Source organism: Scomber scombrus, chromosome 6 (genome assembly GCF_963691925.1).
Source record: "Scomber scombrus chromosome 6, fScoSco1.1, whole genome shotgun sequence".
NCBI lineage: Eukaryota > Metazoa > Chordata > Actinopteri > Scombriformes > Scombridae > Scomber > Scomber scombrus.
This window is the reverse complement of record NC_084975.1, coordinates 22,125,129-22,150,855: the sequence shown is the minus strand read 5'-3', so window position 1 is coordinate 22,150,855 and position 25,727 is coordinate 22,125,129. Positions and strand designations below refer to the sequence as shown.

General features: G+C 38.0%; 1 protein-coding gene and 1 long non-coding RNA gene across 3 annotated transcripts; one reads left to right on the top strand and one right to left on the bottom strand.

Moving 5' to 3' along the window:
• Positions 1-867: 867 nt before the first annotated feature.
• tasor2 (transcription activation suppressor family member 2) lies at positions 868-23,064 on the bottom strand. Of its 2 annotated transcripts, none has more exons than XM_062420122.1 (22): positions 22,624-23,064; positions 22,178-22,326; positions 21,774-21,869; positions 21,599-21,671; positions 19,961-20,052; positions 19,725-19,862; positions 19,197-19,330; positions 19,049-19,065; positions 17,939-18,038; positions 17,737-17,831; positions 17,539-17,645; positions 17,211-17,283; positions 17,053-17,124; positions 14,697-16,880; positions 12,898-13,642; positions 12,271-12,727; positions 4,016-8,401; positions 2,963-3,085; positions 2,724-2,877; positions 2,502-2,607; positions 2,141-2,322; positions 868-1,848 (listed from the first exon to the last, which is right to left on the bottom strand). In XM_062420122.1, exons 1-22 carry the CDS (start codon positions 22,655-22,657, stop codon positions 1,751-1,753), a joined length of 9,615 nt encoding a protein of 3,204 aa, XP_062276106.1. In that variant the 5' UTR covers positions 22,658-23,064; the 3' UTR covers positions 868-1,750. The 2 variants fall into 2 exon arrangements, with proteins under 2 accessions (XP_062276106.1, XP_062276107.1); XM_062420123.1 differs by having other exon boundaries at positions 12,898-13,204.
• On the top strand, positions 21,317-25,091 carry LOC133981440 (uncharacterized). Its single transcript, XR_009925300.1, has 3 exons — positions 21,317-21,414; positions 21,862-22,314; positions 24,923-25,091. It is a non-coding gene; the product is annotated as an uncharacterized LOC133981440 (long non-coding RNA).
• The last annotated feature ends 636 nt before the right edge of the window (positions 25,092-25,727 follow it).

Below are 25,727 nucleotides of genomic sequence, written 5' to 3'. Positions count from 1 at the left end.
ATGTTAGCCACAGTAAATAAATGTATGGTAAGATCTAACCTTTTTTTTTTCAGTGACAATAACTTGTCACTGAAAACTCTAACTAACTCGACCTCTACTTTGCTAAAATAGAAACAGTCCAAGATGTCTCAAGTCTTATCAAGGGTTTCTTGAAGAAATAAGTTGTACATTATTGTCATTAAAAACATTTCTAAAAGACAGAGTATTCATTTTGTAATCACAGAAGCTGAAGGTTCCACACTGAATACATATATTTATGAATGTTTCTCAAAAATGGCTTGATCATGTTCTCCCTTACTTTCATTTTCTGTCCAGCCTATCTTTGTAGCTGCTGGAGGTGCTTTCATTTTTTTCAAGCATGTTTGGGAGGGACACCAGATCATTTAATTTCTCTCTTTTTATAACTAATTCACAGATCTGTTCCAGTTTAAATACATCCCTTTACCTCCCCATAACGGCACTTTGATTTAAAGGCAAGACTTGATCAAGAATGTATCCAACTCATTTGGTTTAAATCATTTGTTGTGTGTAGGAATTGCCTGTGTCTTTTAACTATTGGTTGGGAGTATTAGGATATATTGTGATCAACAGTGCTATATATTTTGATTTTATCTATACATTTTGTGATTATTTTTAGGATTTTGATGCACTGTCTGCTTTTGTTTATATCTTTGTACCTTGTAATGCTTGGATTGCCTTCATATTTGACCATATTCATTATAAGTCTTGCACAATATGTTTTTGACTTATACTCCATGTGCTGTCAATATTGGCCAGGACACTCCTGTTAGAGAAACGGTTATTCTCAATGAGGCCCTCTCCTGGTAAAACAAAGATCATTGTAATTTTCCATTCCATGTTTATTGCGTCACTTTACCTACAACCACCTTTGTTGATATTTGAAGATAAATACAGTTATTAACATGCCTCTATGTACCAATAAGGGGTTTTCTCTCCACCTTCACACACCATATTCCACTCGTCTGTGTAAAATAAACTCTCGACTCTGAAGCTCATTGGTATTTGTACTGTCCCTGAGTTAACTTTCTTGTAGTAGGTATGTGACCTTTCATCTTTTTATATCTTATCTAAGCTATGGTCATTTAATGTTACCTTTTTATTGCCTAGAGACTAACTTTAAAGCAGACTTAGCAGCAACTTTAAACACATTCACAAATAAAGTATATTTTCTAACATTAACACTGCGTGAATGCTGCCCAGCACTCTCAAAAGCAAGGCTTTGATTTATGTGTTATTGGAGTATTGAATTTAATGCTCAAGCCAACTCTGTAAATCCCACAATGCAGATCGAGAACTACTCGTTTTGACAAAAACAATTACAAAAAGCAACAACAACAAACAAACACACATTTTGTTTTGAACCCCTAATAATTTTAATATCTAACACACAAACTGCCTAGACTGTTTTCACCTAAAAAAAATTAAATCTTTCAGCTGTCTCTCAAAAAAAGAAAGCCTTGTCATTAAACAATTGTAATGATTGTGCTGCATGTATAAAGTCAAGAACAAAATATATATAATTTGTAATCACATTAAAAATACAATATAAGATAAATTATTTTACAAATGAACAACATTAACATAAAAAAACAACTAAGGCATATTTACTGCTGCATACAAAAAAGCGAGCTGGTACGTGTAGTAAGTTCGATGACCCCTTGAAATGACTGTTACAAAACCTGTGCTTAGATCAGCACAACTTGGGTTCATCCATCTGACTTTTTCCAGGTCAGACTGTAAATGTTTCACTTGGAGAATTTGTCAGGAAAGAGTTGACAGTCAGTGTTAAAATTCCATTTTTCCCAAATGCAGCGTCCGTTGTCATATCTGTAAGAAAAAAATAAATCATTAATCCTTTCGCACTGTACAATAACTCAAATATTTACATATTAACTCAGACTAATATTGCTATTTATGTTTAGGGAATGTCCAACCAATACAGTAGTTTATGAAGGGGTGAAGCACTGAAAGCAATCAATCTTAATCATTTGTGATTAATTACATAATATTGGATATGCAATAGTTACAAATTCTTGCCAACTGCAATACATCGCCAAAAAAAAACAAACAATGTGATGGGATTCAATGAATTTCCAGATATAGTGCATTAGTGTCTCACCAGTTACAAAAACAGGGTATCGGGCTGATACATTTTGGACCTGCAAGCGGACCAGACAGGAGAAATAGTCGGGTTTATCTCTTGTCACAAGATCGCACTCGTGGTAAGGCAAGACCTCCACAAGTCCAGTTTCTTGGCACCAGTTTAGGAAGTGCTTCTTCTCTTTTGCCTCTGCACTCAACCTGGACATGGAAGGAACCATTCAGTTACATTATCTTTATGTTTTGTCAACTGAACACTGTTCACATTTGTAAGATTTCAAGAGAAAGTTTTTTTTAACAGCTGTGGACTGCCATATAGGGAAGTGAGAAGTCAAGAGTTTTTTTTTTTTAAAACACTATTTTAACAAAGCGTACCCTACCTTGCATTTTCTTTCAGACGACGACTGTCTCTGTAGTGCAACATCCATTTCCACTTCCCCGTTCTGCTAAGCTCTTGCAAGATTTCTGACATTTTTTTCATGTTGCCTAAAAATTCATACAAAGGAGATATCATTAATTAAACTGGAATGAATTATAAGACACTAATCAAACAATATCACATAGGACAAAAAAAATAGTACTTTCGTAGCAAATACACATACAAAGGCTGAGGGGCTCCAGTGCGGCTTTGTCAAGCATTATAAAACCACCCCTCATGAAGAGTTCCTGGTGGGTGAGATTCACAACATCATCTGGTTCATCAATTCCTGCAAACTGCACACCTGGTGACTTCTTTAGCTCCAGCAAATGTGGAACCTGACACAGAGAGAACAGAGTTGTTAATTCAAGATTTATTAGCCAAATTCCCCTGATTATCTTTTTACACTAAATGATTTGTTACCTCACAAATGTGCTCTGCAATGTCTTCATTCCTGAGGATGATGAGAAGAGATGAAGAACTATCCTCACCAAGGAAGAACTGGGATGGCTGTACAGCAGTATGGCCCTCTGCCTCTAACTGTGCCTTTTGAAAATGAGTTTTAAAATTACAAGCAGGCTTGAGCATGAGTGATATTTTGCTTCATTGCTAAGAACAGAACCTATGAGCTGTTTCATAATGGTTACATCCCCTCTATCTTAATCGAAAAGCACAACCCCATCAAATGAGTAAGCAGGTGTCTGCATGTGTGGTTTAAAAATTGAAGCAGGCACTCGCATCCCCTCTGCAATTCATGTTTGATAACTTGTGCATATGACTGCAAATTACAAAATTATAGCAGGTGGGAAGACCCAGAGCACACCTCACAAAGTGTAAAACATCACAGTATGTTGCCATATCGAAAAGCCGCCAAACATTAAGATTGTGTACATTTGTCCAAAGTGTCCACTACAGTATCTAATGTATTCAAGTCATAACCACCTTATTAACTGTTTGTGTACTTGTCATTATCAACACTAAATGTATGATTGTAAATTTGTATTAAACTTGTCTTAGATAAGATATTCCTTTATTAGTCCCACAACGTAACTTCCTGTTGAAGGAAGTGAAGCATTGAGCTTGAAAATAAGTAACCCAGAACAGACTGATGCAAGACCAGGAAGTGGGTGCTCTATAGTGCACAGACTAAGCACCAACACAGTAGACTATGAAGATAGAGGCAATGTAATAATCCATGTTTGAAATAACATTTTACTGGGAGAACACTTTGAGCATACAAATGGACAGCAGAGACATTGATTATACTGCAGAAACAGGTTGAGGCGTTTTGATTTTTCAAAAAAGTTTCATCCACCATGAAAACTTGACCTGGACCTTGACTAGACCTGGAGGAGTATGAAAGTTCAAATATTTGATTTTGGGTGGCATATCGCTTTCATTATTTTAGGAATTCACACTATTAAGTCCATCAAAAAATATAATTATTAGAAATATTGTATTAGAAACTTGTCTTACCTTGGTTTCCTCAAAGAAGGCATCACCTGATGTCACTAATATGTAGAATCTGTACTTTGTTCTGCAGGATTTCTTTACAACCGAATTCAGGTTATTCCGAAAACTCTCATCCAGTTTTCTCTTCATTTGACCACAGAAGTCAAAAGGGTCACTTGGTTCAGTCTTTGGGTAAATTCTACCCATTTGGGAGGTCTTGGCTTTAGATAGGACCTTTGTGCCAGCACAAACATTATTCATCATTTCCTCATAAAGTGTGGTGCATTCTGCAGTCACATCAGCAACCCCAGCATATTCCAATTCATTGCCAGTTGCTTTAGACATTCTTTCAGGATGCAAAGTCTTTTCTTCCTCTGTGGTGTCTGCCAAGGATTTCCTGTCAGACATGTCGACCATGATTTTTAGTCCAACAAGTGACGGTGCAACCAAGTGATCCAGAAATTCCTCCTGCTCCTCCAGATTGGAAAAGTGTACAGACATGGGAGTGACGCAAGGAAACTTTAATTTGTTATGTGTATCTTGTTGGCAGGGGGGTCCCCCTTCACTCCTTTTCAAAAGTTGTTTCATTTGTTCTGAGAAGATAAGGCACTCCTGTTCCAATGATGCCTGAGTTGGGTCATCCTGTAGGCACCTTTGAGAAAGTTTCTCCAAAAAAGAGTTAGAACTTTCCTGGCTTTTGTTGTAGATTGTACATGCAAGTGAGCTTTGAGGTCCCAGAACAAGACTCTCATCTGTTTCGCTATCATCATTGTAATCCACCAATAAAGCCAATGCGCCTGAGCAGTTTATCTGATCCATCTTGATGTTCTCTTTAGTTGTTTGTCTGACTTTCTCAACTGAACTGTATGTCAGCAAACGTTGGTTTCCATCATCAAGTTTAGAGGAACTATTTGCAGATTCAAAAGACTGTATGGAGGTAGATGAAGAAATGTTTAACTTTGAAATGCCTGTTCCTTGGTACTGACATGAAAGATCTTCAAGAGCAAATTTTGCTCTATCTTTATCGTTAGATTTACTGTTATTCACATTTGATAACCAACTTCTCTTGGAAGGAAGCTCACTGGCCTCCCAATTATCATAATTTAGTCTTTTAAGATATCCCTTGAAATCTTCTGTCTTTCTCTCTGAGAGCATGGGAGTGGATGTTATGTATGTGACTACAGGTATTTTAGCCTTTTTATTTTTTGAGGCGTTTTTGATTTGTTCTTCAATACAGATGCATTCTGCTTGACTTTCATCACTCTTTGATGGTTTCACAGCCATGATAGGACGCTGACTGTATGAACGGGGTTCATAAGTTAATTGGGTCTGTGATGTTGTTATATGTCTGTGTTGGTCAATATTTGGTTTAGTGGTTTGCAAAGACTCAGTAGATGAAAGGGATCTGTAGGGATGACAATAGTCTTGTCTGACAGAGGTTTCCTGCGATTTACCTATTTTTTCAAAGTATTGTTGATGAACTGTTGAGTCTGTTTTCTTTAGCTGCAACTTAACACCAAGTACTTCCTCTAATTTACTTTTGAAAGGTGATATAAGTGAGTGGTCTGATGATTCTGTACTCAGTTCTTGTGAGGTACAGGCTGCCACCACCACTGGCTTTGTATTGTTTATTGTCTTGTCTGTAACTTCAGCTGCAGTGTTGCCTAGGGCTAAGCAAGTGGGGGTGTACTTGCTACTGGGATTAGGGGTTTGATCAAGAGAGTGTTTCATGACAGCTGTTTCATTTTGGCTGGATTTGTCAGTGTGACTTGCTTTGGAGAAAAACTTGTCAATACTCTGTAGAACTCTAAGAGTTCTTAGTTCAAGATCAGGATGAAGGCCACAAGGAGGGTTGTGGTCACTATTTAGTGTAGACGTGTGGCAATGTTTTTGCTCAAGAGGCACTTCATCCTTTATAGGTGTTGAACTTCTGCTACGATATTTCTGAGTTACGTTTTTGCAGGTTTCACCATCACTAAAAGCAGAAGTACTACTAGTGCCTGAACTAGGTATGTACTTATATGGTTTCTCATCCATGGTTGGAGTAGGACATCTGTCATCAGACTCACTTCCCAAAACTACTGGCTGATTGGTTTCCCTTACATCTAGAAGAGAGGTTTTGCGAGCTGACAGTTCCGCCTCTTTCCTGTACATTTGAGAAGTGCTGTATTCCTGTATGGGTAGAATGGCGTTAGGGAAGGTAGTATCACTGATAAATGGTATTTCTTTCTGGCCTTCAGCAACTTCTTCAACCTTGCCTTGAGAAGGTAAGACACGTGGTTGTTTAGTATCTTCTCCTGAAGTGTCCATCCCAATAAATGGGATTACAACCGCACTATGGATCTTCTCCAACCCATCATTTGTTTTGTCTCTATTCCAAACTGTTTCTTCAGTCAATGTCACTTCAGCTTCACGCTTAACCTCACAGTGAGGTAAAGGAGACTGTTGATGGAATGGTTCTTTCTGAGTTGTGTTATCAGCGTTTCCCTCTGCCTCAATTGATTTGGTATCCTGATTTTCATGAACATTACAACTTGGACGAAAACGTACTTTGTTTTGGCTTCCAGTTTCAACATTGTCCTTTGTCTGGGGAACAGACCCACGTGCACAAGACTCTTCTAATGAACAGGTGCTCTCATCAGACATGGCTAAAGCTGCCTTCTTGAAATGTACCTTGTCAATCAAACAAATATATGTTTCTGAATTTACTTCAACTGCAGGTTCATTATGACAAGGAACCATGCCAGACAGAATATCAGGAGCTTTGTCCGATATGGCATTTTTTTCTGTCAATGCATTCCCATTTGCAGACAGCTCCCTCAACTCCAAGTCATGGCAGACATCTGTGGTGCTGTCTGCTTGATTTTGTCGCTCATCCAGTGGTTCTTGGTGATTACACCTTGTTAGGCAATCTTCTTTTACTGAATCAGGGCTTTCACACATCATAGGTACTAGCTGGACACTCAAATCCCTGCCCTCCTCCTTAGCTAAAATGCAACTGTCTTTTTCATCCAGTCCATTTTCCTTGTCAAAGCAATTTTCATCTTCAATTGCTTTATCTTCATGTCCTATACAACAATCCTCATCTTCATTGCCATTTCTAGCTTGGCCTGGTGAGACTGCTTTAGGTTCCTCTGTAGCTAACTGCCTCTCATCTTCCAAAATATTTCCATTGCAGGCCGTACCCAATTCTTTGTTTGTTAGATCATCACCTGTATGCATCACCTTTGGGAAAGGTTCTAGATTGCCTTCTTGGTACAGGGTTTGTCTCACTTCCAAGTTGTTTTTCCTTCCTGTTTCAACATTGTCCTTTGTCTGGGGAATAGACCCATCTGCATAATATCCTTTTAATGAATAGGTGCTTTCATCAGACATGGTTAATGCTGCCTTCTTCAAATGTGCCTTGTCTACAAAACAGTCAGAATCTGACCCAACTGCAAGTTCATTGTGAATAGCATCCATCCCTGAGGTAGTGTCAGGAGTTTTAACCTGTAGGGCTTGTTCATCTGTCAATGCACTACCATTTGCACACGGCTTCCTCAAATCCAAGTCATGGCAGACATCTTTTCTACTGTCTGCTTGTGGTGGTTGCTCATCCAGTGGTTGTTGGTGATTACATTTTGTAACGCAATCCCCCTTTACTGAATCAGGGCTGTCACATATCATAGGTAATAATTGGTCATTCAAATCCCTGCCATCCGCCATATCTGAAATGCAACTGTCTTTCTCATCCAGTCCACTTTCTTTTTCAAAGTTATTTTCATCTTCAATCACTTTATCTTCATGTCCTATACAACAATACTGATCTTCATTAGCCTTTTCAGCCTGGCCTGGTGAGACTGCCTTAGGTCCCTCTGTAGCTAACTGCTTCTCATCTTCCAAAAGATTTCCATCCCAGACTATACCTGACTCTTTGTTTGTTGAATCATCACCTGTACACATCTCTGGGGAAGGTTGTATGTGGCCTTCTTCGTATGGGTTTTCTTTCACCTCCCAGTTTTCCCCATCTTTGGATTTTGTTACATTATGCTCCACTGTATAAGCCGTATCACCTGCTTCTTTGTTGGGGTCCACCTGTTTGTCTGCCATGGATTTGGATGAATCCATTCCATGTCTTTGCATCAACCTTTTCTCTGTAGCTTCTGATTTCGCCATGCCATCTTTTCTTTCAGTCTTCTCATTGTTGGATCCATGTCGCATTTGGCCAATTCCTGAAGTAGTCCCATGATCCTCTGGCTGAACAGATATCTCTTCTTGTACAGGAATTACTGTTCCATCCCCTTTAACAGATGGTAGATTGATGTGCTCCAGGAAGCCAATGTTTTCCAAAGGAATACAAGTCGTCTTACTTTCATAGATGCTTCCAACATCATTCACCACATTGATGATCTCTACTACATTTCTGTGACACTGGAAAAAGAAAGCATAAACGGCATATAAGAATTATATTAATGAATACTTTGTTTACACAGTGAAAACCATGACTCTGATTACAAAATGTTCAAAGAAAAACAAACAAACAATGAATATTGTAAATCACAATTAAAAAGATAGGTTATCTCAAGTTGCATCAATCATAAACAAAGGGAAAAGCAAAACCTATAAAAATAACTATTTGGAGCCCTTCGTAGCCACGTGGTTACCGCGCATGCCACATAATCACAGCGTCCCTGGTTTGACTCCAGCAAGGGACCGCTTTGGTACATGTAATTCCCCTCTCTCTCTCCCTATTTCCTGTCAGCCTCTATGCCATAGTACTTTATAAATAAAGGCAAGGAAAAACCAAAACCAAGGAAATTGCACTGGATGCATCGTTTGGTGCCCATTTAAGTTTTACATTATATATTTTTTTTTTTTTTTTGCCCACCTATTACAAACACAAATACCACCAGTGTAGCACAAGTTTGGACATGATATAAACTGCAATGGGCTCTTGGGAAATACTGAACGTACACAGACATTTTCTGGTATAGCGTTTCTACAGTTCAAACCATTAGTGGTATGGATGGATTTACATTTAACTGCCCATTAGAGAATGTTAAAAAGGGATAAAGAGAGCTAAAGTTATTGATTGTGACTCAAACTAACCCTTACTTCAGCTGCAGGTAATGAATTTCTGCTGTGCTTGAAGTGTGTATGCCATCTTATGGCGGAGGAGTTAGCATATACCTGTGCACCTGGGAGCTGTATCAGGGATAACAAGAGCCTGTTGACGTGTTTTTGGGAATTGTATGTTCTTTTTTATTCCTCCGAAAACAGTAATTTAGAAATATTTTTAAACACTCTGGATAAAAAGCTACTATGTGCATGCCAAAAACAGTTGTATAAAGTGCTACTGTGTGGACAGATAAAATACACATGTGGTTGCCTATCAATGCCTATTTCAGTTGTAACTTTTATCAGGTTGATTTTGCCCAACAAATAATGACCAATCCCCTTTATCCTCTGCAGTCTTTTATTAGGAGATCCTTAACTGTGCTGATGATTGTATGCCTTACTATGTGACTGGCACATATGCATTGAATTCAGGAAATATTCAGACCCCTTCACTGTTTTCACATTATTTCGTTGCAGTCGTATGCTAAAGTTGTTAAATTGATTTTGCTCCTCATCAATCTACACTCAATACCCCATAACAATAATAAAGGGCAGAAATTTACAAAAGGTTGCAAGTTTTTTAAAAAAAAGGAAAAAACTAAAATATCACACTGACACAAGGCCCAGACACAGACCCTTTACTATGAGACTTGAAATTTAGCTAAGGTGCCTTCCATTTCTCTTAATCGTCTTTGAGACCTTGATTGGTGTCCACTTGTGGTAAACTCAATTAATTGGACATTATCTGGTAAGGCACACACCTACAGTTGCAAGAAAAAGTATGTGAACCCTTTGGGATTACTTGGATTTTCTGCATAAATTGGGCATAAAATGTGTTCTGATCTTCATCTAAGTCACAACAATAGACAAACACAGTCTGCTTAATCTAATACTGCACAAAAAATTATATGTTTTCATTTTCTTATTGAACAAAACATGTAAACATTCACAGTGCAGGGTGGAAAAAGTATGTGAACCCCTAGGCTAATGACTTCTCCAAGAGGTAATTGGAGCCAGGAGTCAGCCAACCTTGAGTCCAATCAATGTGATGAGATTGCAGGTGTTGGTTAAAGCTGCCCTGCCCTATAAAAACACACACCAGTTTTGAGTTAGCTGTTCTCAAGAAGCATTGCCTGATGTGAACCATGCCTCGCACAAAAGAGCCCTCAGAACACCTACGATCAAGAATTGTTGACTTACATGAAGCTGGAAAGGGTTACAAAAGTATCTCTAAAAGCCTTGATGTTCATGTGTCTACGGTAAGACAGATTGTCTACAAATGGAGAAAGTTCAGCACTGTTGCTACTCTCCCTAGGCGTGGTCGTCCTGTAAAGATGACCGCAAGAGCAAAGCGCAGAATGCTCAATGAGGTGAAAAAGAATCATAAAGTGTCAGCTAAAGACTTACAAAGATCTCTGGCACATGTTAACATTTTTGTTGACAAATCTACAATAAGGAAAACATTAAACAAGAATGGAGTTCATGGGAGGACACCACGGAGGAAGCCACTGCTGTCAAAGAAAAACATTGCTGCACGTTTGAAGTTTGCAAAAGAGCACCTGGATGTCCCACTACTGGCAAAATATTCTGTGGACAGATGAATCCAAAATTGAGTTGTTTGGAAGGAACACACAATGCTATGTGTGGAGAAAAAAAGGCACAGCACACAAACATCAAAACCTCATCCCAACTGTGAAATATGGTGGAGGGGGCATCATGGTTTGGGGCTGCTTTGCTGCCTCAGGGCCTGGACGGATTGATGTCATCGATGGAAAAATGAATTCCCAATTGTATCAAAACATTTTGCAGGAAAACTTAAGACCATCTGTCCGCCAACTGAAGCTAAACAGAGGATGGGTGATGCAACAGGACAACGACCCAAAGCATAAAAGTAAATCAACAACAGAATGGCTTAAACAGAAGAAAATCCGCCTTCTGGAGTGGCCCAGTCAGAGTCCTGACCTCAACCCGATTGAGATGCTGTGGCATGACCTCAAGAGAGCAATTCACACCAGACATCCCAAGAATATTGCTGAACTGAAACAGTTTTGTAAAGAGGAATGGTCCAAAATTCCTCCTGACCGTTGTGCAGGTCTGATCTGCAACTACAGGAAACGTTTGGTTGAGGTTATTGCTGCCAAAGGAGGGTCAACCAGTTATTAAATCCAAAGGTTCACATACTTTTTCCACCCTGCACTGTGAATATTTACATGTTGTGTTCAATAAAAAAAATTAAAACATATAATTTTCTTTGCAGTATTAGGTTAAGCAGACTGTGTTTGTCTATTGTTTTGACTTAGATGAAGATTAAAACACATTTTATGCCCAATTTATGCAGAAATCCAAGTAATCCCAAAGGGTTCACATACTTTTTCTTGCAACTGCATATATACAAAGGTCTCCCAGCTGACAATGCATATCAGAGGAAAAACCAAGCCATGAGGTCAAAGAAATAGCCTGCAGAGGTCAGAGACAGGATTTTGTCAAAGTACAGATCTAGTCATCGTATCATAAGGGTAGACTTATATTTAGGCTAATATGGTACCCAGAGTATGCTGTACCACATAAAGAACAAGCACCCAGCTGCCATGTCCAAGGATTGTTTGCAGTCACAGCCAAAGATACCATCACTGCTAGCTGGAGGGAAAAAGTGTGATGCGTGCCAGTCTGAGGCTGCCACCCAGATGCCTTGCCGATATGCTGCCAATCAGTGTGGTAGAAGGCAAGGGATCGAAAAAGCAAGTTTGGTATCCCGAGCCCATGTAGATTGTGCCATTGTGCCACAATGACTAAACGTTTATTTAATGTGTGTAGTCATTGTGTGACTAAACGCATTGAAAAACAATTTGAGGAGAAAAAGGATGAGCTAAAAGTCAAGCTTGCCAGGGTAGACAAGCTATCTCGGACCACTTACTGCTGCATAGCTTGCACAAAGGAAAGCTACATCACAACTTTTTTTTGGTTGTTTTTATTGGTCTCGAGCAAAATTAGCCAAAACTAACATCCCCAGCTAAGGCATAACAATATGAAAAAAGTGTACTAATCCATTCTGGTTGCAGTGTACCTGGAAATAAATATTTTCTATATCCTAAACAACATCTGAAAATCACAATAAAAACATTCAGTGCAAAACAGTCGTCAACGTAATAGGTACATTAAAAGCAAACTGGAAATGTGCTTACCTCATGTAGTCTGACTGATGACTTGAGTAAGTTCAATGTCTCAGTTGCTTCTTTCTGTTCCCTGGGCACAGAAGTCTCTTTTCTGTTGACTTGTAAATCTGAAATGACAATCCCTGCTTTGGAGTTTCTCAGTGACAAGTCCAAAATCTGAGATTCTTGGTCCATGACAGAGGTATCTTTTTTACTGAGGTCCAAAGCATCTTCAACAGGAAGGTCTGAGGTGTTCGGTAAACTCCCTAATGGATCAAATGAATTGCCGTTGAGGTCAGACTGAGCTGGAGCTGATACAGTTCCACTGGATGTTACCAAAGGATCACTCTCTGCTGAACATGGATATGTAAAGTTCGACTCAAGGTGAAAGAGCCTAGCTGTTGACCGGCTATAAAAAAGACCTATCCACATGTGGATGATGAGGCGAAACTCTTCAATGGGTTCTTGAATGGAGAAATCCCACGGGCTATCAAAAATGATAAATGTATAAAAATTAGCTCTTTCACAGGATCATGTCATGTCATTTCACCAAAAGTAGAATGTCCCACATTTGTTAACTAAATACAAATATGTTTGGAAAATGTGTGACCCTTATGTTGAGATACCTTGTATAATTAAGTAACACAGTATACATACCCATGCAACGCTCGGACGATAGCCTTCTCCTTTAAGTCAGTTGAAAACTTGCTGTCTAGATTGAAGTCATAGTTTTCTTTCCATTGCCTTGTGATTTGGAGAGATCCATCCTTGTTATCAAAGATACGGGAGTTTCTGAACTTTGTCCTGAACACCATGTGTTTTTTCAGGGATTTGGGAGTCCTGTTACCTCTGTCTTCCCGACCAACAGAGGGATGTAGTGTTTGAATTCCAATGCCATACTTTGTCTGGTGACGGTGCAGCAGTCTAGTAGAACCACTTATAGGGGATACCTGGAAGGGTGTACCTGGTAAACCCAACAGTAGAGAGGAAGACGGGGGCAATGAGTAAGCATGTTCTTTAGACACCAAATCAACCAACTCACTGCCTCCCACAAGATGGTTTGGAGAAGGAGACTCAAGAGGATGAATGGGTCTAGCAGTAGACTTTCTAAGTAGTGCATGAAGAACTGACTCTTGCTCAGCACTGGTAACATCTTTTGTAAGAGCACACTTCTTCAAACTTGACTCAGGTTTTCTCTCAAGTTCTGGGTTTGGTTGTGGTGGAACCTGGTCATTACTCGCACCAAGTGCCAAGTCAGCAAGTAAGTTCAAAGCATCTGTAGATGAGCAAGCAGTCTGCATTTTTTCCTTAACAGTCTTCCTGACAGAATTATCCCTAGTACACTCTTTGTTTTTGAGTTTTTCACTTGCATAACAAGCTGGGGTTTGAAAATGCAACCACCCTGTGAAGACAAAACAGAGAAGAAAAAAGAGACACTGCATGAAGATAAAAAGTAGCACATTGAAAGCATTTGAAAAATACCAGTGTATTACAATTATGAGCTTGTAACCAATAGGGCTGGGCCATATGAACAAAATCCTTGAATCCCAATATAGGTAATTTCATATCCTGATAATACTTATTGCAATGTAGCACATTTTAAATCAGTGCATAAACAGTTGGTTCTTACGCCACCCAAGCTATTACTCAATAGTACTCAAGTACTACACCTGGTTCACTGTCTCTCCTGTGTGTGCAGCACACACAGAGGGCTCAGCCAGCCCACGGTGAACCATAGAGAGCAGAAGAGAGTAGCACGACCATAAATGACAGCAAAATGCAATAGGGACTCTCACACTTAGCTGAAATGAAACAAGTGCACATACATTTGGTAAACATGGATAAAGACAGCCTCTTTTGCGTTTGGCTGTCATTTCTAGTCACCATCTCACTGCTTCTCTCCTCTTTCTCAGCATTAGTGAACTGAGCCCACCATGTGTATGCAGCACAGCAGAGGAGACAGAAAACCAAGAAGAGTCATTTATAAATATGATCTGCGCAACAAATGGACAAACTCCAAATGATGAAAAATATTGCTATAAAGAGTGCGACTCGCATCACAATGAAATAAAAAATAGAGCATATTAAACGATAGATGTTTTTCTATCGTCACACCATATATATCATCATATCGCACAGCCCTAGTCGCCAACATGTAAACTATTCAATGTTTTCAATTGTAGAGATTGGTTTATAAGACAATAATGCCACCTTAGGGTGCAGATGCATAGGATTAGCAAAAATGCCATGCAAGCAAGAGAAGAGCAAAACCAAGCTAAGAAAGAGCAAATACTAAGCAAAGCACAGCGATAGCATGTTCAGGGACAGTTGTACAAGCAAAACGGGCAAGAAAAGGGTCAGTCAATTTCAAAGTCGTGCACAATGTTGAAGTGATTTTACAAATCATGCACAAAAAACTAACATTAAAACTCTTAGTATTTTCAAATATGACTTACATTTCTTTTTAATATATTCTGCAGGGATGTCTTGGTGCTTTTTGAGTGTTTTAATCCTGCCCCTCCTTGGGAAAATTGATGGAGGCCTTTGTAGGATTTGAGGTTGTTTTTCTGAAATGGTTTGTTCATGTGTCTCTGATGTGTCTTTCTTTAGTTGAGTGTCCTGACCCTCAGTTTTCTTTACCATATCTGGTGTCTCTTTAGGTGTCAGGCCTAAGGCAAATGCAAAAAGAGGGTCAACTGACAGCATCTTTGAAACTTCCTTGACTCCTACATTGGTTTTCTGGACACCTGTTATTGCATCCATACTCCTCAATGTCTCAGTGTCTGAGTCACCTTTGCTCTTCTTAAGACAAGGCTCAGTTTCTTGTGCGGTATCTGCAGTTTTATTTGAAATAAGAAGATCAGTTTTTCTCTTTCCCCTTGAAAGTACAGATTTCAGTTTCCTCAACAGAAATTCACCCTTTGTATGGGTGATGCTATCAGTAGGTTTTTTTTTAACTGCTTTCGAGGGAGGAGTTTGTATGCTATCCTTCTCTGAAGATTGCTCAGAACTCTCTGAATTCAAAGTCAATGAACCATTGCCAGCATCTAATTGTCTCAAAATGCTGTGTTCAGGATTAACCTGACTGTCCACAACATTTTGAATATTGTTCCTTCCATCCTTGGATTCTGTCACTTCTTCCTTGTCCTCTGCTGTTTCTGGAGCAGCGCTTGACTTTTGTTCCATCTCCACTGCTCCATGAGTGTTGGCCAGGACATCAACCAACATTTCCTCCTGGATCTGTGCAGCTTTTGTAGATTGAAATTTATCCTTTAAAGACTTAATCTGATCTGCAAAGTCTACAGTGCCATGAGGAACCAGGATTCTTCCACATTTGCTGATTACTGGCTTTAAGTCCCATCGTTCAGTTTTCTTTCTCAGTGAACAAGTGTCCAGTTCCATTGAAATTGTGTTTTCAAATGTCTCCTTTCCTGATTCAGTCTTTTTCTCCTCTGCTACGGCTAAACTAACAGTAGCAGATCGCAATATTCTACTTGTTGATGATAGTCTATACTTGCGCTTATTTCTTGGTCGTTTTCTCCAATCAATAACTGGAGGTTTGTTCAACTGTGATTGGGCTAATGGTTCCGTGGCCTTGTCATCCCTCTGACTCTTAAAGTTATTATCCTCCATTGGTATTTTCAAAGTTTGCAAACTGAGAGTCTCAACAAGTTCTTTAGATGCCTTTTTTCGAGCTTTGTAACGTCCCCTGCGTACTTTCCTCTGTCGCGTTTTAGTGGGAATAGGGACCTCAGGGCAACCCAGAACCCTTTTGGTTATGACAGTGTCATCATTCAGAGAGTTCACTCCTGCCGTTTGTAATTTGGCTGTTGAAAAACCAGGAAGCTGAAAGTCATTATGCTTTGTTGCTGACACAGTACTGATCACAGTCAGACTCTCATCAGTGACAGTTCGCTCTGCTGAAGTAATACTGACAATCAGCTCTGCTCGTAGGTCATCTGCTGTAGGGGGAGGTAGGCAAGTCTTTGCCCCCATATCATCAGTTTTGATAAGCTCAGTCAGGTCAGATTTTTCAGTGTCTTTGGTTGCATCTCCAGCTTGCAAATCATTTGGTACAACATTTTGAGAGACTGTTAAGTTAACCTGTGCTTCAGCACTTGTTATACAACTGTCCACATTTGTCTCAATATTTGCTGGAGATATCTGGCCTGCCAACTGATCTTCTGACCCTATGCTAACAGGACAGGCTGGTGCCTCCTCAGGTGATGACAGACAGATGTAGACATCATCATCAAGGTCTTCTCTTCGCTCCTCTTGTCCAGCTGCCAGGATTTCGGAGGCCTTCGACACTGGCAGTTGAAAAGAAATTGGTTTGCTCAGGTATAACCTGATGCTCTGCCATGCCCTGTTGGTCCACTCTGGCGATGTGTAGAGGTGTTTATGGGCATCAGGTACATCATACTGATCTGGGAAGATGCTCGCTTCCCTAGAGGGACTTGATGCCAACCCAGGATTTATCAGTGCAGCATAACTCTGCATATGCTGAACCAACACGTCACACAGATCTTCACTTGGGTCAATAGGCGTTTTCTCAACTTCACCCTCTGCATAACTTAGTACTGGTAGAACCCGAAGAATTTCAGATGACATGAAAGGCTTTTTCTGTCCTAATTTTGTATCTGTGATAAATCGAGAAAGAATACTTGATTAATTTCTGCTTTTGCTCTCTTGAATATCATGAATCAATCAAAAACTTAAAAGTTCCACTGAGCAGAGAAAATGTCAGTTCATGTAAGTGACATAAGAAACAAATCAATTGAGAATATCCACCATTAAACATGCTGTAATTACCTCTCTGTATAACTCGTGAGTCTGGAAACACAAACAAGCCTTGCAGTACATCAGCGGCACTGGAACCAGTATCTGGAAAAACACAAATATATATTGCTGACCTCAATCTACGCAGAATTAACTTTTTTTTTTTTAAATTTTATATTTGCATATCTTACCATCATAGGTGAGAAAGTGGGTTGAGTGCAAGAGGATGAGAAATCCCCCATCATTCAGTGGAAAAGTGAGAGCCTGTGCAAAAAAAAACCAAAAACAGAAAGTCTTTTGGTTTCTAGATGTTAAATAGCAACTAAAATTCAACCATAAAATATAAATAATTTGCTGATTAAAGTTGTAAAATGTAAGGGTTTGTTTGGTTTCCAAATTCTTATAAACACATCACTTGGGCACCAATACTCTCACAATGTGTCATTATTTTTGACATTTCATAAACAGAATGACCAGGCCCTATTATCGCTTTGAAAGGTTGATAATAAACAAACTTACCAGATCTTTTTCCTTTATCTGCTGAAGAAGGACAGATAGTGAGCTTGTTCCCTCTGCCACAGAAGAAACCAACTCACACAGGATGCAGTATAAGCTATCCAGAAAGACTAAAAGATAGCAAAAAGGCCAAATTCAGTAATGATGCATTCATTAAACCTTCTTATATAGAGAGATTAATAAAGCAGGATTTTCTCCAACCTTCACCAGAGAAGCAGGTTTCAAAGACAGCCCTTGGCAAGAGCTGTCGAAGATCTAACATGGAAATGGCTCTGTCAACTTTCACCACTGGTGGCCTTTAATGAAAACCAAGACAAAGCATAGAAAACATGCTAATTGTATAATCTCAATCATTGAAGTCTTTAAAGAAAATAGTGTATTTTCTAGGTTTTCTTTAACTTACAGTTTTGCAGGGATGATGGCCCCTACTGGAGACTTCAGCCTAACATCATACAACTGGGTGCCTATTTGAAGTTGACCTCCCCATGGCATGTAATGAGAAACTGGAATAAAAATAATCAAATACAATAACTATTTAAAAAGTGATACCCATGTTAATAAAAGTCCATTTACAGTCAATTAAATATGTTCATTGCAAATTATTGACCAAAAAATGACCCATTATTGAACATGACAGTACTAATATACTTCTTTTGAGGGCAACTAGGGCCTATAAATAATGTTGCAATGTTTTTAGGCAAAATTGATATTTTAAAATCTCCTCAAAACTACTAAATAAACTAAAGTTACAATTGTTAAATAAAGTTATGTTAATAAAGTTAAGGAAAACAAAGTTTGTTAAAGTTAAATACAGTAATGTTAATAAAGTTAGGTTAAATAAAGTACTGTTATAATTAAGTTAAATAAAGCACTACTAATAAAGTTAGATCTAATAAATAGTTATAATAAAGTTAAATAAAGTATTACTAGTAAAAGGTAAGTTGAATAAAGTACTTTTATCATAAAGTACTGCTAATAAAGTTAGGATAAATAAGGTACTGTTATAATAAAGTTAAATAGAGTAACTCTAATAAAGTTAAGTAGAATAGAGTATTTTTATAATAAGGTAAAATAAAGTACTATTTAACTTTATTATAACAGCACTTGTGCTTTTATTCTGAAGCACCCAGTTTATCTCAGGCAGGAAGTGCAGTTGCTGTAACATGAATCTTCCAGTTAAAACAGCACCAGTTAGCAGAAAGTTAAACTGTTACCAATACAAAAGCACATATCCTCACCTCCATACGTCACACACACTCACCCAGAGGGGTCTGCGTGCACAGGCAAGTATGTGTGATGTATGTAGGGGAGTTTTTTTTTCTTTTTGTTTGTGAGAGGAAGAGGGCAAGAGAAACAAAATGCCAAAATGAGTGTCAAGCTGCTTAAAATGTTTGTGATATAGCAATTTACTATATCCCAAATAGAACAAGCTTTGATACATTTGAGCATATTCAATATATCGCCCACCCCTAGAAACATATATGGGGTTTACTATTTATTACATTTTACTTACCCAGTTTTTTCTCCACACTGAAAAGAGAATTTGGAAGGAAAAAAATTGTCAATATGACTTCAACATTCCCAACTTGTATGAAATGGATTTGGTCAGGTATGTAATGTATTTTAACATAAGGGGCAGAGTGTGTGTTGCCGTGGAGTACCTTTTCTCCTGTGGTGCTACATGTGTTGTTTTGGTGTCTGTATATGAAAATGCCACAATAGCAAAAGGACAGGCAAGGCTGGGAGATTGGGCTGTTTCATTGCTTCCATCATCTAGCAGCTCATACAGGTAATACTGCAAAACAAAAAGAAGAGGCACTTGACTACATAATGTCCTGCCATTTTTTTCTTCTTAGCATGAGTGCATGTTCCCAACGGTGCTCAATATTGTGCTCAGCTTCACACAGATAAGAGACAAGACAGATAAGAGACACATGGAGGCCGCAACATGTGATCACTGATACGGTACATGGGGACATGCAACCTTTCACAAAGACAAGTTCTTTTGTGGGTGATTTCATTCACATTTTCTGTATGTTTGTTATTCTACATGAAGTGAGAGGAAAGTGATGTTATATCTGTGATGAATGACTTTAATCACTGCAATCAAATCAATTAACAAATTAAGATAGTCTCCTGATTATAATTGTCGCTGTCATCATGGCACTCAGTCACATGCCTCCCCTTACCTGGGTCCTCTCAAATGCCAGAAAGGAACTGGTTTTGGCAGAAACTGAAGGCAACTGTTCAGACACGTGACAGTCAAAACCTGCAGTGGGTGCAGTTAAATTCTGTGTGTAGTTCTCCAAAACCTTGTTAACTCTCCCCTGTTGGTGACAACAAAGGACAATTATTCACTTCATATCATTTTTTTTCTTTTCTTTGAATGAAAAAACAATAAACACGTTAACCCTTTGTTCAATACCTTTGTCAGCCTGATGATGGCAATGTACCCTGATTTCCCATGATACCAGCGATTCAGGTCCAAACAGTCAGAGTACATGGATATGTACACACCTAAGCAAACACAGAACACTTTCACTTGATGTGTATTTGGTTTAAAGTAAATACATGAAGATTGTTTATTAGGATTTCATCACAATCATAAAAAATACAGTTTAACTCAAAACTCTGAAGAAGCATTCCAAAGAAGTGACGCCCACATATACCACACCTTAAAAGATCAATGTGTCATAAGAGTCAAGGACATACCCATATATACATGTGCAGCAACTATTCGAATGACCTCACCCACTGCTACCGATCAAGCAACATGAAAATGTTACATCACACTCTTAAGTAAAATATGCTTTACTGGACTGAAGTCTATTTGATAGACCGTAACCTATTAAGATATTAAAAAAAATCTGTAATGAAGTCCAACAGGGGTTGACACTGTTTTTGAGAAGAATTGCAGTTCACATGTGGTATCAGAATGTAGTTAAAACACATAAACAATTATTTATAGTTAAATAATTTTAAAATGTGAATGAGGATAGATGAAACACTTGACTCATGGAAACAGTAACATGATTGATGAACACTTGACAGAGTGGCATTAAGGTAGGTTTTCTTAATCCTACATTTCTTAGTGTAGGAGGTAAGAAAGTCAAGAACTGGTTTAGCAGGTTTGGCATTTGCTTTGTATTCACTCACCAACAGTGAGATTTAACCTTTTAGAATATACAGTATGTTAGCAGTATAACTTTTTAAAACATCTCTTGAAACCATAAAAAAATATAGTCAAAATGTTAGCAATTCATGTCTTTTTTATGAGAAGCTGAACAAAGAAATCTGTTGTGGCTCCGCTTCAATCTGTACAGGAACCATAGATCAAAACAAGGACGGATGTGAAGTAAAACAGAGATTATCACTGTGTACATTACACGTGACACAGTGGAGCTCTTGTTTTCATGTAGCACTCCAGTGTGCTTTTATACTACCGTTCACTGAAAAACAACTCCATAAAAAGGACCTAAACTGATAACCTCCACTTATCACAGCCACACCAGTTAGAGTGATAATAAATAAATAATTTGAGAGGCAACATTTTAAATTTAATGTTAAATTAAAAAAGGGGAAACAGACATATCTAACAGGACTGCATGTTAAAATTAACTTGGATTACTGTTTTCAAGCACAGCTTTCACATTCACTGGCTTGTATATCATGAACTGCTCAAACTTAAGTTTCTGTTTCACATAAGAAATTCTTCCACTTTCATTTGTATACATTCATACAGCTCTTTCCTTTACTTTCAATTTCACAACCTGGGGAACACTGGACACATAGCATGGACTGCTCCTAAGCTTGATTTCTACTACAAGAACTTTGGACAGTCTGCCTGCATGGACAGTGTCCTGGATTTTGTTCATTAAGGTAACCTTTTGGGATCACTTGAATTCAAGGATAAAGGTTAAATTTTAAGCTTTGCATTTTTAAACAAGTAAACAGTTAAGTTACATGTTAATATTTAACAGTTATTACATAGATATATCTTAACTTGCTTTTTCCTGTATGGAAAATGACCCTCTGTTTGCTGTACATTCACAGCAGTGCTTACCTTTTAAGGGGTCTCCCAAAGTTGTACAAGAGCTGTTTCCAGTGAGCACACTAGTTTCTCCAAGTGCATTAGCCTAAAAAAAAACAAGATTTATGAATTGTAATAAATACATAGATATCCAAAGATTTGTTTAAACAAGTATTTTCTAAGGTGTGGCAGTTGTTCTTGTCTCTACCTTGTTGACATCATCAAACAGTAAAAACCCATAGGTTTCTTCCAGATCCTCTTCTGAATATCCTATTTCTCTTCTCTTTTCTCGGAAGGCATTATACTGGTAGAAAAGACAGAGGGGAAGGAGAAGGAAACAGTTCAGACAGTGACAGATAAGTCATTCTGATTTCATGTTTGAGGTTCCTCTCAAAGTTTTTCATGCACTCACTTTATTCTTTAACAAAATATAAAGGCTATACTACTACAATAAAACTAGAATTATTACAGCAAGAAAAGAAAGAAGTAAAATTAAGGAGTGTTTCACAAAGTACGTTTTGACATCAAACCATGTGCAGGTTTAATCTGTATGTGGTTTTATGTTTAATGATATTTAAATATTGGGACATATGAATACAATAATGGACTAACCTTTTCTTCCAGTGCAGAATTTCTAATCAGGACAGCGGACTTGTATCTGAAAGACTGCTTTGACTCTTCATACAAGTACGCACTTTGAAGAGGAGCCAAAATGTTGTTTTTAAAGTCGTCACAGCTTTCTGGCACAGGTATAAAAACACCTAAAAGTGGACACAAAAACATATATAAAGATAACATACAAGCGACACGGCGACAGAAAAGCAAAAATACGTTTCTTTTTCTTTCTTTTTTTTCTAAGGAAAAGTTGCCGAGCTGTTTTACAGTGCTGGGACTATTTGTACTGTTCGGCGCGACACCTCAGCTCCACGTCCTGCTCTTATTTTATGAAATGGCGAGTGTAAAGGATATGTCTCAGATTGAAATAGGGGGGTAAACAAATCCGATCAACGTTTAGGTTTAAAGTGAAAGTTACACGAGGGCAGAAAAAGCGCCGTCACCTTTAGTCGAGGCACCATCGGTCCCACTTTCCATTGCTGAAACACTTATGAAATCGGTCGTTCTCCTTTTGCCCTTCGTTGAAAACAGTTGTCTCTGGTTTTAAACATTACTACAGGATTACAACGCCTCACATATTCGCTTTCCTATAAACTTTTTTCTTTTTTGTACCGTCACTTGAGCTTTGGCCGCAGTCGAATAGACATACTAAATGCGACAACCAAACCAGGAAGTTACAAAATAACCGAGAGTCTGATCCATGGTCCAAACACGTAGGAGCAAAAAAGACATCCACTTTATCCCAGTTTGATCGTTTCACGGGTGATAGGTCCGTTTAATAATGGAAGCGTCTCAGTGTCCACTTGTTTCCATATAGGGATGATTGGCGCATGTATAGTCGAAAAAGAAACAGAAACCTATCGAGGCTGCAGCGTCCATCTTGAAAGCTTCCACTGACTGAGCTAGAGAGAGAGGGAGTTGAACACATGCCGAGGCTGCGCCTGCGGTTCAGTCCTCCTGAGCTGGGCTTGGCAGTGTGTTCATCCTTACAGTCAAAAATCAATGATTAATATCTGCACACTGACGAGCAATGTCAAACAGCTTATGGCTTAGCAAGAAACGGTCGGGTATAGCTGTAGCAGGTCCACAAAATATTATAGAGACAAATGGTTTAGTCCAGTGGTGGAAAGTATAAATACTACATTTTGAGATAATTCCATTTTAACTTGAAAATTTATATTTTGGGCAACTTTTTACTTCCCACTCCACGTCATATATTATAATTGTCGAATATTATAAATATTCTTATACTCCATTTATTTTTTAGCAACTTTTCGGATTAAGATTTTAAAAACAGGGTTGGGAAAAATACTTTGAAAATGTAATAGGTTACAGATTACTAGTAACCCTATTTAATATGTAATATTTCAATAACTTAATCAAAGTAATGTAACTTATTACATTTGATTACTTTTTTTCTAATTTTCTAATGAATGTTTTAAACTGTTGGGGTAAGTGTGCCCATTAAGCACCAAAATATAAGTTCAGGTGTTTTTCATGGATAATGAAATGATGTGTAAGGGAGATAATTTCTCATAAAGAAGTATCTCTCATACATGTACATTTAGGAAAATAAAATAAATATGTTTTATGAAAAAGGTCAAAAGGCCTAACTGGAACTGGGACAACATTTAAGCCCATGTGTGCTCCAAATAAGCCCATATCATGATTTACAAAATATAAAAAAATATTGATTCAAAAAATTAAAAACGACAGTTCAGTAACATGTTAAATATTTAAATAACGGATTATAGTTACATTTGTTTTGTAATTTAATTACATGTTAATCCCCAACACTGCCTACTAATAAACACTGAAATTTGATATTTTAAGCAGTTTTCTGACCTACACTCACCCTAACCCTAACCCTTTATTAGGTAAACCTGTTCAATCTAACAGGTTTAAATCCAATGGTTTCAATGGTTTATAGTTTAAAATAGCAGGTAACTTCAAATACTGTCAAAAACCACAGCAAAAATTACAAGTGAAAAGTCTGCGTAATTTAGCCTAAAGCCTTTATCCACTGTAAATCATTTTCAAATCATGTTTGCTGTTCTTAAAAATGTCCCTTTCTAAACATAATATGAATGTAGGCGCTGCTGTTAAAGCGCAATTTACATACACTTTCTCTACCCATCCTGGATAAGCCTTGTCAAAAGTTGACCACGTTTGACATTAAAACACAAAACAAACAAAGCACAGAAGATCCCTACCTACCTGAGAGCTTGAACATTTCTTTATCTATGCAGTTAAATGTCATGTTGATTTACAAGCTTTGTTTTTATGAAGATAGCTAACCTAGTAGTTAGCATTAACGTCAATTGACATTAGCGGGCTGAACTTAAACTGTAGCTAAAAACAAAAGCCTCATGTAATTTCACATGATGTTATTTGCCTTTTTCTACATTATCGGAGTAACAATATCGACTACAAATTAATAAATCGACTTGTTTGTATCAAAAATCCTTCGAATGGATTTTGCGTGACTTTCTTTCTTTCTTTTTTTTGTCTTTTCAAACCTTTTTGCGTGACTTTCTTTTCTGCTTTACTGGCGGACTATACGTCAGCTTAAAGGTCCTTGTCGCCACCTACAGTATCGGAGTGTGTAACATCATCACTAAACACAAATAAATAAAAAATATAAAGAAGTAACACACTACATATTCAGTCTGTTTTGTTAAAAATATTTAAACAAAGCCATTTGAACTTGTAATATATTTTTTTATCCCCTGTCTCTAACAGATCTTTGAAGCTTCTTTCACACCAAGCAACTGCAGATGTGACTTAAACCTGCATTTCCTCTAATGGCCAACAGATGTCCACTGGGTCAAAAATAAAGTTTGATTGTGTGGAAATCTACAAGAAAATGACCCTACTTCTCACTTAATTTATTACCACAGTAAAGACTTAATGTGTTTATGGTCTCAATCGCTAGTTTCAAGTCTTCTGCAACATTTTGGTGGCCTTAAAAAACTTGTTGAGCATTTGGTTGTACTGAAGGACCCTCTAAGGAGTCAAATGTTTAGTGTGTCTGGTAAGTACATTTTATTTTAATGTTATTAAGCCTGATGTTCGCTAGCGAAAATTAGCGTTAGCATTATCCCAGTTAACCATACACTGTAAATGCACTGTGCTAGCCAAGCAGCTAGCGTTAGGGTCAGCACTAAAGAGCTCTACCCGTGGATGCATTGGAAGAGCTCTTATAAAACAAGTAGGTTATAAGAGCTCTTATAATACATCCATGGTTTTGCTCTCTTCACTTCTGGCTCCAAAAATCCAAGATGGCGACAGTCAAAAATGCAAACTCAACGGTTCAGTTCAAAACGGGAGTGTATGGCAAGCTGTTTTAACATAGACTTAAAAAAAAAAAAAAAAAAGTATCTGTAATTACATTTTACATATAAATTATATGATGTATCATAGCCAAAATATATATTCTTATACACAGCAACACTTTTCTGAAATTATTAATAAGAACATCAACAACATTCGCACTCTGTTTACTATGGTTGATCAGCTTACAAACCCCCCTAAACAGATTGCTCCA

Bases quoted from the DNA above. Each gene is read 5' to 3' on its own strand.
- tasor2 (XM_062420122.1), bottom strand. From the start codon at position 22,657: ATGGAAAGTGGGACCGATGGTGCCTCGACTAAAG. The intron at 19,863-19,960 runs GTATTGAACAAA...TGTCACCAACAG, and splicing joins CCATCATCAGGCTGACAAAG to GGGAGAGTTAACAAGGTTTT. The intron at 1,849-2,140 runs GTGAGACACTAA...TTTTTCTTACAG, and splicing joins ATACCCTGTTTTTGTAACTG to ATATGACAACGGACGCTGCA.